The sequence below is a fragment of the Ahaetulla prasina genome, chromosome 2 (genome assembly GCF_028640845.1).
Source record: "Ahaetulla prasina isolate Xishuangbanna chromosome 2, ASM2864084v1, whole genome shotgun sequence".
NCBI lineage: Eukaryota > Metazoa > Chordata > Lepidosauria > Squamata > Colubridae > Ahaetulla > Ahaetulla prasina.
Genome location: NC_080540.1, coordinates 229,129,567 through 229,144,133, shown reverse-complemented (window position 1 = coordinate 229,144,133; position 14,567 = coordinate 229,129,567). Strand labels below are relative to the sequence as shown.

General features: G+C 35.3%; 1 protein-coding gene across 4 annotated transcripts in view; it reads left to right on the top strand.

The window, feature by feature from the left end:
* The window catches only part of KANK1 (KN motif and ankyrin repeat domains 1), a 155,103-nt gene that overhangs the window by 68,699 nt on the left and 71,837 nt on the right, over positions 1-14,567 (top strand). For all 4 annotated transcript variants that reach the window (XR_009153863.1, XM_058173127.1, XM_058173125.1 and 1 more), the window contains exon 2: positions 7,929-8,040. Coding sequence is in view for 3 of the 4 variants with exons in the window: in XM_058173127.1 (XP_058029110.1) it covers positions 8,004-8,040 (37 nt within the window). In the remaining variant the exon portion in view is untranslated. The remainder of the gene's footprint in view (positions 1-7,928; positions 8,041-14,567) is intronic.

Below are 14,567 nucleotides of genomic sequence, written 5' to 3'. Positions count from 1 at the left end.
CTGATCTGACTTTTGGTAGGTCTGATTATTTCCGATTCCTGAATGTGTCCCTTCAAACATCTATATAACCCTCCTTAAGTGTCTTCAGCATTTTAATATAAGGCTGGGTATGTTGCTTTTATAGATTAAACAGAAATAATATCTAATGTTTTTGCTTCCCTTACAATTTAATAGCTATAATTTGCTTGTAAACTGCTATTCAAATATTCAGTTTTACCTATTAGAAGGAATAATCTTACTGGTCAAGAATTACAGATTAATTTAATTCTACTTTTGTAATACAACTCTCCACATTTTATGTAGTTGAACTATTTCTAGGGAATTTAGGATCACACAGATAAAACTGTTTTGTGACAGGAAGAACATATAGATTAAGATATTTTGGAAAGCTTCCCGTGACATCTGGTGAGTTGGTAAGTAGGGTTTTATGCTTTGAAGTAAATGGATCGCAAATCACTCAAGAAAGTATTGCTAAAAATACCAGGTACCCTTTTCACAGAAAATAGTGATTAATGAATTACTGTGAGTATCTGGTTATTCTTTAGAAAATAGAGTTAGACAGAAAAAATAAGACAGATGTTGCCTTGTTTTTCTTCTTCAAAACTGTTCTTGCTTTCACTTGGGAAAACCTGGGTTAAATTTAAAGGTGTAAGTGGAAGGAGAATTCCAGTTTCAAAGTGTCTGGGGAAAATATAAGCCAAAAAATTGATGATTATATTAATTTTCCAACATCCAGTCATTAGCTGCAAGTCTGCAGTTGCAAAAGTAGATATTGGAGTCAATAGGATTTTGTTTCCTTAAGCATAACTTGTGCTACCAACAGTTTCATTTTATAAATCCAAACAGTATAATAATTATAGTATCAAAGTGGATACATTTGATAAATATTTTAGTGTGAAAGAAGTTATTTTATCAATGCATGCAGACAAATCCTTTCTTTTTAGTGTTCCCAACTTAATTATTTTATGGAGATTTAAGGGTTTTTTTAATCGCTCTTATATTTTTCAATGGGCTGCAAAGAATCCCAATAGCATCACAAGAGATAAGCTACTTAAACATTGGGTTGGGGGGAATTGGGTTACCATAGCTTAAAGGTATAGTATGGTGCATGTACATATACTGTGATTAATTTAACAGAAATAGGCTTAAACTTCCAAACATTTTAATAATTGTACATATGAATGAAGAATTGGACATAGTGATGTTTCTACAGATATACAGAGAATATAGAATATATTCTGTTTATAAAATTGAGTGAAATATCTTATAAAGAGCTATTAAAGTACCATAATTCAAAATCCAGGTAAGGAAACCCACTTAGGGGTGGTTAGAAAATTAAGATCCATCTGTGATACAGTTGATTGTTTTGTGTAACAACATAATTTTTTTCCTAAAGAAACATTATTTAAATGGAAAACTGCAAGGCACTAAATGAGTTGATACCTTCTTACTAACAATACCAATCTTTCTATCACACACAAGATAAATAAAGGATGCATTTAAATTGTAGATTTATTTAGCACAGTTCTACGCTACTTTTCTTAAGATGATTTATAGTAATGGAGCAAATAAAACCTAGACAAGTGAAACACTTGTGCTGTGAATGCCTCAGTTGTTTAGGTCTTTCCTAGGATTAATGTGTGTTCTTCCTGTGTATGTTTTTTGGTGGGGCAGGGGTTGTTTGTTTGACCTTTCCACAGTGACTTGCCAGTTGTTTAACCAATCAGACAAGATGGCATGGTTGGTAACTTTGGATATTTGCATTTGTTCTGAATATGTCAAATTCTAAAGTATAATCATATGGGTTAATTAATATGTGTTAGTATATCTATCACAGTTACCTTTGGACAGTTTACCTCCTGTGGCACCTGACATTCTCTACCAGGAAAGCGGCTTTTATTATTATTTTTATTATCAAACTGCAATGTTTCAGATTTGAAATATACTATCTAGGTAGCACAGTGAAACCCTCCTGAAAGATATGTTCTTAATGATGCCTATTGCTTTTTTCAGTGAATTGTTGAATGGTTGAGATAAGAGACTTGACAAGCGGTCTAACTCTTGAAATAAATCTACTAGAGGGTGGTTATCTACTGTAGCATCAACATTGTTGGTGCACAATTTTTGTGGACAAGAGCCTTTTTCAATAACGTAGTGTTTAGAATTCACTTTTTCCAATGCATTAAGCTCCTATCCATAAAATACACAACAGCAATTTTTTTTTCTGTTAAGCTTACTTTATCTCTGCAATCATTAAGATAGGGATAACTATAATTTTTCTTCCTTTTTAAAAAGAATTTAAGAATTTATATTGTCTTTTTTGAACAATATCATTATCAGGATGAAACAATGGCAGGGGTGTTAGCCGAAGAGAAGTACCTAGACAGTTTTATAATTTAGAAACTGAACTACTGTATAAAAGCAGAATTAGGTTCATATGAAAATACAGTTTGATTGGGGACTGAAAGGGCTTGGCTGCCACCTGGTATCTCTGTTTAGTTCAAGCATAGTCCAAATACAAAAACTATAAAGGTTTCTTTTTTTAAAAAAATAGATAAATTGAAAGTCTATAGAAGTATATTTTAAATATTCAATACTATTTTAAAGAAATGGAATACCAACTATAAATTATTTTCATAGACAACTCTTGATAACTTGTCAGAATAGATTAGAAAGGAATTTTATTCTATAAAGACTTCCAGACCGGTTAATCAAATTTAAATGCTAGATCTTGTTTACATCATACTTGAAAAGATTTTCAAGAGAGACTTTTATAGTTAGATATAAAATTGTGTTGTGTATAGCTTTAAAGATTCGGTACTGCAACCCAACAAGAAAGACACAGACTTCAGAGGATAATTAGAACTGCAGAAAAAATAATTGCTACCAACCTGCCTTCCATTGAGGACCTGTATACTGCACGAATCAAGAAGAGGGCCGTGAAAATATTTACAGATCCCTCACATCCAGGACATAAACTGTTTCAACTCCTACCCTCAAAACGACGCTATAGAGCACTGCACACCAGAACAACTAGACACAAGAACAGTTTTTCCCCGAAGGCCATCACTCTGCTAAACAAATAATTCCCTCAACACTGTCAATTTACTAAATCTGCACTACTATTAATCTTCTCATCATTCCCATCACCAATCTCTTTCCACTTATGACTGTATAACTGTAACTTTGTTGCTGGCAATCCTTATGATTTATATTGATGTATTGACCATCAATTGTGTTGTAAATGTTGTACCTTGATAAACGTATCTTTTCTTTTATGTACACTGAGAGCATATGCACCAAGACAAATTCCTTTTGTGGCCAATCACACTTGGCCAATAAAAAATTCTATTCTATTCTATTCTATTCTATTCTATTCTATTCTATTCTATTCTATTCTATTCTATTCTAAAGATCTGGCTCTTCTCTCAAGTGCTGGATTAGGTAGTTAGTGCCCTTTACAGCCTGTTGGTATTTTTAAAAAGCTCAATAAATTCACTGCTCTTAAATGTTGTCATTACCAAAAGAAGTTGCCCCTCCCCCACCAAATACAGACATGCTCCTGAATGCCTCCAACAGCTCCAGGCCTCACCAACACTGACAGCTCTGTCACTGTTGGCACTCTGCTAGCCATTGAATTGCTGATTGGCACATTAGCTATTCCTTTCTGGATTGCAGTTTATCGATATTGTCATTTCTTCTCTACAGGTTATCCAGGCCTGGTCTATATGTTCGTTTAATAAAGCAATAAACCTGAGGAAATGTATTTGCAGGGATTTTGAAAAGATACAGAATTTAGGGAGATTTGGAGAACTTCCATATCTATTGTCAAGTGTAAAATAAAGACATATTGGTATACTATCTAAAGCAGTTCTCTTCTGCTCTACATATGTTGGCAACTGCAATCACAATATATTGGAAGATATAAGCCAGGGGTGAAATCCAGCAGGTTCTGACAGGTTCTGGAGAACCAGTAGCAGAAATTTTGAGCACTTCAGAGAACTGGTAGCGGAAATTTTGAGTAGTTCAGAGAACTGGCAAATACCACCACTGGCTGGCCCCAGAGTGGGGTGGGAATGGAGATTTTGCAATATCCTTCCCCCAAGAGTGGGGAGGGAATGGGGATTTTGCAGTATCCTTCCTCAGGAGTGGGGTGGGAATGGGGATTTTGCAGTATCTTTCCCCTGGAGTGGGGTGGGAATCTTTAGTTTAAACAACTGTTCTTGCCTTGAGGGAAGCCCTTAAGATCTGGCTCTTTCCCCTGGCATTAGGGGTTGACTGAATAGGGAGTCTGCCCTATGTTGTTTTGCTATGTCCTTAGTCACTATTTTACATTTTCTCTTTTGTGTTTATGTATTTTCTGTTTATTTTAAATGTTGTTTTTAAATTTATTGTCTATTTAGGTTGTACCCAGAGTCACATAGTCTGAGTTGGGCAGTGTTATAAATCTCGGCATAAATAAAAATAAATAATTTTTTTCAGAGAAATTCCAAGTTCTCACCCATCTTGAACAGTCCTTAACCAATCTTACATTTAAATGAACTATTTTAACATAATAAAAGAATTGGAAGAGACCTTGGAGGTCTTCTAGTTCAACCCCTATAAGCAGGAAACCTTATACCAATTCAGACAAATGTTTGACCAATCTTTTCTTGAAAACCTCCAGTGTTGGAGTACCCATAACGCCTGGAGGCAATGTTCCTTTGATTAATTGTACTATCAGGAAATTTTTCCTTAGCTCTAGATTGGTTTTCTCCTTGATTAGTTTCCATCCATTGCTGCTTCTTCTACCTTCAGGTACTTTGGAGAATAGGTTTCTCCCCCCCCACCCCTGTTTTCTTCATAGCAGCCCCTTAGATATTGGAAGATTACTATGTCACCCCAGAGCTTTTTTCATTAAACTAAGCATAGCCAATTACTGCAACCATTTTTCATATGTTTCCTCTTCCCGTCCCCTAATCATCTTTATTGCTCTTCTCTGCATTCTTTTTAGAATTATCTTTTTTTTTACATTATGGTAACCAAAACTTTATGTAATATTTCAAATGTGGTCTTACCAAGGCATTATAAAGTGCTACTTTGTGTGATTTTGATTCTATCCTTCTGTTAATGCAGCTTAGGACTGTGTTGGCCTTTTTGGCAGCTGCCGCACACTGCTGGCTCATATTTAAGCAGTTCTCCACTAGGATTCCAAGATCCACCTCACAGTTACTACTATTGAGTCAGGTATCACTTATTCTATACCTGTGCATTTGGTCTTCCTTGCCTAAATGTAAAACTTTACATTTCCCACCATTGAATTTCATTTTGTTAGACAAGGCTCAGTGTTCAGGGCTATTGAGATCCTTCTGTATCTTGAGCCTATCTTCTGGAGTGTTGGTTATTCCTTTCAGCTTTGTGTCATCTGCAAATTTGATGAGTTCCCCTTCTATCCCCTCATCTAAATCATTGATGAAGATATTTTTTTTAAAATTTGAATTTATATCCCGCCCTTCTCTGAAGACCATATTGAAGAATACTTGGTCGAAGATAGAGCCTTGCGGTACCCCACTGTATAGCTCCCTCAATATAGATGCAGTTCCATTAAGACTACACATTGAATGTGGTTGGTCAGCCAATTATGAACCCATATGCTGGTGATGCTGTCTAGCCTAAAAATTTAATGATTTTTTTCTATGTTATCAAATAGTAGGTTATGGTCCACTTTATCAAATACCTTACTGAAGTCCAAGAAAATTATATCCACACCATTTCTCTGGTCCACTAATTTTGTCACATTGTTAAAGAATACAGTAAGATTTGTCTGGCCTCATCTGTTTTTGGCAAACCCATATTGGCTTCTGTATGACTTTGTTTACCTCTAGATGTTCGCAGATTCGTTGGTTTTCCAGAATCTTCCCAGATATTGATGTCAGGCTGATATGTCTGTAGTTTATTGGATTCATTGTTTTTCCTGTTTTAAAGATGGGAACTTGATCAGCTCTATCAATCATTTGATATATTCCCGGTATCCAGGATCTTTGAAAGATATGGTTCAATGGTTTGGAGATCACGTCTGCCAGTTCCTTCAGAATCCCGGGGTGTAATTCATCTGGTCCTGGTGATTTGAGTTCTAGAGTGGATAAATGTTCTCTTATCATTTCCTTGCTTATTTTGATTTGCATTCCTATTCTGCATTTTACAGAACTTTAGGACTAGCATTCTGCAGAGTGTAGAAATCTGAAATCTGAATTAAGAAGGCTTTCCCCATCTCAACACCAGCTTGTATTAAGAAATTACACTTTTGGCCAGCCCTTACCTGTTCTTGCATTTGCCTAGAAGTCTTCCAGAACTCTGTAATTTCAAGGTGTGACTCAATTAAAACTCAAGACTGATAAGGATAGAATGCCAGCCTCAGCATTGCTTCAAATAATTGCTTCAAATAATATGGATTGTATTTTGGCAGTTCTGTTCTTTTTAATAATTCAATCAATATTTAGTCTCATCTATCTTCTGCTAGACTTAGTGTTGTAACAAGCTCCAAAGTGTGTTAATAACCAATAAAAGATACTGTATCGTTTTAGTATAATAATATTCCAGAAACTGTGCTAAGGAAGAATAAGATGATAACTTTTGTAAATTGAATTTTACTTATTTCCTTTTACTGTGCTATGTATTTGTTTTATTATTTCCTTTCCTTTAATGGTTTGATAATTCATTAAAAATTCTCATTGCACGGATTAAAAGAACTACATAAAGAATTTGTGTAGTTAAGGCTTCCTTCCATATACTCTGGCTTGCTGGTTTTGTATCCAATGAAAAGCATGGACTGAATTTATTATTAACTAATAATAGTTAACAGAACAAGTTAAATGGTAAATGATGTCTGTAGTGGTTAAGGTGCTGATCTAGAAACCAGGAAGCTGGGAATTCTAATCCTGCCTTATATCCATCCTGGTCATGGTTGTCCCAAAGGTGCTTTTTCAAGAAGCAACTGGAGTTTCTGGCTTTTCTTTGAAGACATTTCACTTCTTATCCAAGAAGCTTTTTCAGCAGAAGCGAAACATCTTCAAAGAAAACCAGAAACTCCAGTTGCCTCTTGAAAAACACCTTTGGGATAGTCCTGCCTTAGGCATGAAAGCCAGATGGGTGACTTTGAGCCAGTCACTCTCTCTCAGCCCAACCCAACTCACAGGCTTGTTATTATGTGGAAAATAGGAGAAGGAAATAGTATTAGATATGTTTGCCACTTTGAGTTACCTATAAAGAAATAAAGGCAGGGTAAAAGAAGAATATCTAATAAATATTCTCTTACAGATTTGTTAATCCTTAAGTGAGTAACCAGAAATATTGCCTTGGCAAACAAATGAAAGATACATGTTACTTCAAAATGACAGAAACCAGTGACTGTGGTTTGCAGTAGGTTAGATAAGGTTTAGTTTTAAGCTACTAGAAGTAGCAGTCTCATGAGTTCAATTAACATACTTAAGCACTGTTTGGAGAGCAGGTTTCTTTAATCATTTATGGGGAGACCCCGTGGCTAAGTAGTGTGATCTGTGTGGGGGTAACTTAATGAGGTTCTTTAATATAGGTAAATATGTGCAATTAAGCACAGTAGATGAGTAGACTCATAGCATGTCTGGTGCAGGTTTGCTTCTGTCCACTAACAGACACGTGGGATATGTATTGATGTAGGTGTTTATGTAGACAGTCTTAAGCTTCTTCATGTGGTGGTCCAGCTCATGGTTTGTTGTAAGAATCATGTTAATTCCCAAAATGGCATGATGGTAGCATATTAAAATAAAGGAACTCCTACTGTTCTTAAAGTTTCTACTTCACAACCTTTCAGGTTTGAATACAGAATGCCAGTCTGTATTATGGGGGCTTTTATTAAGAAATGTTTTTTTAAAAAATATAATGTTATAATGATTTCTCTTTCTTTATTTCAGGTTGCATGCCTTGGACTTGATGCTTGATTTGCATGACTCCTAACAATCAGGTGCTGGATTTGCCAGTGAGCAAACATGGCCCACTCAGTGAATGTTAATGGCAGTTTTACAGGTAATGTTTTGTCTTAGTTGTAAGCAGTCCTTCTTTTATAAGGGAAACTGAACCTAATATTTTCTAAATTCTATAAATTTATCTGAGCCTGCGTGGGCACCCTTCAGTTATGGAAATGTGAACATAAAATCTGTACCTTGCTATTCCCATTTTAATAATGTCTGTGCTTGGATGGCTCTTGCATGATAACTGGTTCATATTAATCTAGGGTGCAAAATGCATTCTGGATGACTGCAGTTTTCTGTTTCATTAAAAAAGTGGGGGAGGGGAGATTTCAGTCCTTAGAGATGTGAAACTTATATTTTCATTACGAGAACGTTTATAGTTAGAAAGGTACAGCATACTATCCATACACTACTAGGTACAACATACTATACATGGCATTAGGTTGGAGGAGGCTGCCCTAATAGATAAGCCCATACTACTATATTTGTATATGTGCAAAATGGAATGCCTTTTATTCTTCCATGTTCTACTCGTCTTACAAAGGTGCTGTTCAAAAGGCAACTGGACTTTTTTTTTTCTTGAAGATGTTTCCCTTCTCATCAAGGAAAAGAAAAAAGGGGAAAAAAAAGCCCAAGAAAATCCTGTTGCCTTTTGAATAGCACCGTAGGACAACCGTAACTTCAGTGATTGAGAATCTCCATAGATACTTGTCCTAGAGTTGAAAGAATTAAAGGAAGTAGCCTTGTTCACCTAAACTGAAGAATAACAGACAAGTTAATCATAATCAAACTAAGGATTGTACATTTGGGACATTCCTTAAGTTGCAACAATGCTCTCACTTATGTTCATGAGGGTGAGTAGATCTTACAGTAAGACTATCTATATTGGCTTGCTTCTCAACTGATTTCGATTCCACCTATCCATTATAACTCTTGCATCCCTTTTTTAATTAACAGCTAAACATACTTGCCTTCTCTTTTTCTCTATTCCTTTTTATGTTTACTTTTTCCTTAGATCAGAGGACTGCTGTCAAGCCCAGTAGCATCTGTTTTTACAATCCCTAAAACCTTTAGGCTCTGTTTATAAGTAACAAACAATTATATTGGTTAGGTGTGGCCAGTGAATCCTTAATGATGGCCACCATTAAGTATCAAGTTGATAGTTAATTATGGCTATGTAAATCTTGAGGAAGCAAAACAAGAAAGTATGTGGTTTAAATGAGAGATGAGGAAATGATTAGTACATAGAACAATGTTTTTTAAGCTTGTCAACTTTATGATGTGTGGACTTCAACTCCCAGAATCCAACAACCAGCATTTCAATTCTTCATTTAAAGAGGACTGGTCATTCTCTACAGAAAACCAGAATGTCTTAAAACACACCATTAGCTCAAACAGGTTGATTTTGTATGTTCCTTATAGTAGTGTGCTAATCAATTGTTGGGATAATGTATACCTGTTTACATTCATTTTATGCATACTGCTATGTAGAACATTACACTTAAAATGACAGTGTTGCCTTATTTTACCAGCACTTGTGCCTGAATAATTACATTTGCATAGTTGTGCAAAACATTTAAGGACAAAGCATTTTGACTTTATTCTCTCTTTGCCCAAAGGATAACATTTCCGCCATCCCTGTTCAATTCAGAGTTGTTAGAAACCCTTTTGTTACTCTGTTCTCCTTTCTATTGATGACATCAGTTTTTTAAGAAGCTACAATTCTCTTTGGGATATATTTGCATGTTTTAGAAGGCCAGGAAATGGAATTTATGTCTGGTTTTCCCCAACCCAGAATCTTGCTGGTCGATTAAGAATTACACATTCAACATATTCATATGTTGAATGATATATGAACAATTACATATTCATATATCATTTCATCATATCTGATAATAAATCTTTTTAATAGTTAATGATAGGAGTTGCAGTCCTGATATGCCTTTTACTAAGTTAAAGAATTACTAAGTCTCAGTAATCAAACTTCATTTACATAGTGTACTTTTATTTCACTGTTTGAAAATAACTGTGGTTTTAAGTCTCCAGTCTTACTTCATAGGAAGGGCATCTAGGCAGAGTCCCTGGTAAGTTAATTAAAGGGAGGAAACTTCTTCAGGTAACATGGCCTCAAACTATTTGAAAATATAAACAGGAGGCCTTGAATTTAACACATCATCCAGATATGGACATAATGGTTTTTGGTGCTATATAATCTTATCCTGGAAATCCAATTACATTAATATTTTTACTGAAGTATTTCAAACCCATGAGATAGATAAATACCCCAGATAGATGGACTGACAGACTGACTGACTGACCAACTGAGTATTGGGATTGACTTAAGCTATGTAATAAGTATATCAGGGTTCAGTAAAAATATAAAACTAAATAAAACCTTTAAGAATTCTAAGGCTTTTGCCATCTGAGTAGAAAGCAATTTATAAATCAAATAAACAACAACCTAGGTAAATAATCTGCTTTTAGCTTTAAGTATAAAATGTTAGAATAATTTGAAGGATCACAGGAATCAAATTTTGTTCAAAAATGTTTAAGTTTTGTAATTATACAGTATTGGCACTCTGTTCAGAAGGATGAGAATTTTAGGGAGGCAGTCTTTCTCCTGGGAGTAAAATTATGCATGGAATGTGTGGATATAAATTTGTAGTGTAAAATGAGTTTCTTTATTGTCTAGTAATAAAGAAACTCTCTTGCAATCATTCACCTACTAGTAAGAAAAGGAAAACCCACTGTTTAAGGGGTAAATGTTATTTCAGTATATGCATAAATTTTGTGCTTCCATTTTGCACAATAATCATGTAAAAATTTTTTGTCCAATCAGAGATTTTTAAAATGCAGGTATACTGTAAATGCTCTATAAAAACCTGCTAATATAAATATTGCTTTAGAATAGTACATGTTTAGCCTATCATGATTTAAGGATTCATCTAGCATTTCAACCATAGTTAGCTTCTCTCAATCTGATAGACTTTTATGTAAAATGGAGGCAGAAATTTTAACATTGTTACAGTTCGCTTTTTTTTGTTTCTCCTGTGAAACTCGGCTTTGCTATAGACAAATATATTATAATTAAGGAATTAAGTGGTCTGTCCAAGTTTCTAGGCCTGTGTATAATTCAGATTGGCCCTTAACTCACTGGGAGTGTCTTAAAGTTCCTAGATGAAAAGTTTCACATCATGCTTTGCTTGGGGACTGTTGAGACTTGTTTTATTCTGTACACCCTTAAGTCCTTAGTTCTAACGTGTTGAGCTTAGTTTTCATATGCCTGTTTGTCTAAATCATGAGCATTTCATAATAGCATTGGTTTCCCTACACATCTGTTATTATATCTCTCTGCCGGGTAAAGGAGTCTGGTCTTGTAATAATAATTGGGCGTTGAGAGCTTTGAAACAGGTTTCTTAATTGCTTTGTGATCAAGGAGTGGAAAGTCAAGCTAAAGAGTTGAAGGCTTCCCTCAGAATCCATTAAGGAGTAGAAAATGACCAGAATGTTTGCTTATCGATTTCATTGCTGGAATATGTGCTGATTTCAGAATTTAGTAGATTTCGCACACACATCCGGATATAAGTTATTTCAAGGAACATTCCTATATTATGCTGCTAATGGTGAGTGCTGAATCTTTGAAGTGGATTTGTTATTTTTGTGCATGTTTGTAAGGAATAGGATGGGAATCTTCCGGTTAACAGTTCTGTATGATTTTTCATCTCAGTGAAAGCACTGTAGAAATATAAAATATTTGTCATGTGTCTGTGGAACACTATATAAGACAGCATGTGCCTCTGAAATAGTGTAAGCATCAAAAGGGTAATTGGTCAAGAAAGCCTAAAATAAGATGTTCTTTATATATACATTTTATGAGGTTTGCAGTGATTTCATATGTTGTCTGAATACATTTGAAAATGGCCATGTCATTTTTCAGCTTTGCTGTTAATCTGTAAATATTTTTGTATTCTGTAAAGCTATTGATTAATAAATTGTATAAACAATGATTTGGCTCTGTTTTAAACAATATTAAGGAATCTTTGTCCATGTTACATGTGAGGTCATTAACACAATGAACCACCTATTCAGAAGTTCAGCTGAATGATACTTGCTAATAGTAGAGAAATGAGAGAAATCTGTTATCTTGAGTATTTAAATTCTGAGTGAATATACAATCTAATTCTAGTTCGACTTTGGATTTGGATTTTATAACATAAAATGAGGTATGTTTCCATCACTTCAACTTTGTAAGCAATTTAGTTCTATTTGGAATTCCTTCTTTTCCAGTTTTCTGCTTCCAACACCAATACATTTAAAAGGACTGCTTCTCACTTATGGTCTGTGTTTGTCTTACATCAGGGGCAGAGAATGAAGCAGGTAGAAGTATGTTCAGAGTAGATTTACCTGAAAGGCTTCAGATCAGAATTTCATCACTTCTTTCATGTGTGTGATTCTAAAAGTCATCAGTATATCCTGAAAGAGAGATGAGATATTTGATACAGTGCTATCAGATAACTTTTGTGTTGCTCTGATCTTCCCTTTTCCTTGTTGAGGTCATGGTGGGAAGGCAATTTCAGAGCATTTTAGAGAAGGTAGATTATTAGGCCCATTTTCAAGAGGGATTCAGGCCTGGCAGGAGCTAAACAGAGGAGTTCATCCCTTCTGCTCCTGTTAAACCTCTCAGCTGCCTCTGATTCCATTGACCATGGTATCTTGAACAATCTTTGGGAATTAAGAATTGGTGGCAATGTTCTCCAGTGGTTCCTTCTTTGGTGCGTGATTTCAATCAGTGCTTGGAGGTGAAGAGACACCAGGAACCTTTTACAGGTTGGGTGTAGTGAGACTTGATTCTCTTCTCATAACTTTTAAACATTTACCTGAAGCCACTAGAGAAAGATCATCTGTTAGTTTGGAGTGACCCTATTCTATATTACAACCCTGGGCTTGTCCAATGGTGTGGTTGAAATTTTGCCTTAGTGCTGGAATCCATGTGACCTGAATGGAGAGAAACAGGCTGTAGCTGAAACCAAGCAAATTGGAGTTGCTGCTCATTCAGTTTTATCTTGCATTTTTGCTGAAAAGAGAGAAAAGTGATGATTTAATGGATTTGATGATTGAAAAAGAACTAAACAAGGGGCTGAAGAAATTGTTTAATATTAAGGAGGAAGGTTTGATAATTTGTTTAATTTCTGTTGCAAAGAAGTTAGAAGTCACTTATTTTTCTTACTTTTGTTCTTAGTCATTTTTTTCATGGTTTTTTTGCACATTCTTTTTTTTTTTATTTTATATATGTCTTTTATTGGAAAAATATTTAATAAAAATTACTTTTAAAATGGCAATGTTCTGTGTTGCTCAGGCACTGTCCCTGGGAAACCAGGCTCAAGATTCGGGAGACTTTCTGCATTACTACTAGATGAGCAAATGCAATGGTCAGGAGAACATATGGCTTCAGCTGGCGTACCAGTTGCAGCCTTACATGCAGTGGGAGGGACAGTAATGTAGGTTCTCATCACCAGCCTGAATGTACTTTACATGGACTGCCCAAAAACATTTGGAACTTGCACTAAATGCCATGAGTGCATTATCCTTGTACTGCAAGCCTTGCTTGCATTGGCTTCCAGTAGGTTTCCAGTGCTGGCTTTAACTTGTAAAATTGTATATGGCTTGGCACCAAAATCCCCGTAGTTACTTTTTTTATCAGCGGGGTGCAGCAGGGTTAAGGCTAGAAAGAATAGTTTCTTTCTATAACCCAAATATTATGGAACAACCTTTTCCCTGCAATGAGATTAGCTCAATATTGCTGGCCTTCTGGAATCAAGTTAAGCCAGCCCTTTTCTAAAGGGCTTTTTAAATTAGTTCAGCGAACAATAATGTTTATTGTTGTAATTAGATTGCTGGTTTTAATTTTTGTATCTGTACTGCATTTGTTATTATATCATGGACATTTTTTTCTGTACACCACTGAAAGTTGTAGGATTGCACTGGTTGAGAATTCTAATATATACATAATATAATTCTGATATACAACTTTTAATTGCAAGTGAGATAACGTTTTTAAAAATTCTGCATAAAATGTTCGTCATTTATTGTGTTAAATTTTCTGCCTTATGATTTTATTTCTATTACCCGGAGTCTATTTCTGCCACCTTACTCTTCCTACTACTGCACTGAACAGGAAATTAGACTAAATTAACACTGAGACCCTTCCAACTCTATGATTTTATGATAATTGTCTATTTAGATCTTTGTTTCCCAACCTGATATCTCTGAATGTGTTGGACTGTAACTAGTAATTTTCAGGTAGCATGACTAGTGGTCACGGATGATGGACTTAATGGCACATCACCTCTAGAGCTTTATGGAAAGCTTGAAGTTCCCTCCCCTCCCTTTCTCTTTCTGGTAGCAGGGATAATGTGCTACAAAATGAGACCTTGCTGTCTGAGAGTGTCTTTTCGGGGTATGGAGAGAGAATGGAGGCAGAAGAGAAATCATACACGCCTGGTTCAGTCATGCTGGCAGAGAGTGAATTAGTTTTTCTTTTAAGCTGCCTAGCACCACTATTTGGCTTGCAAAAATTATAGT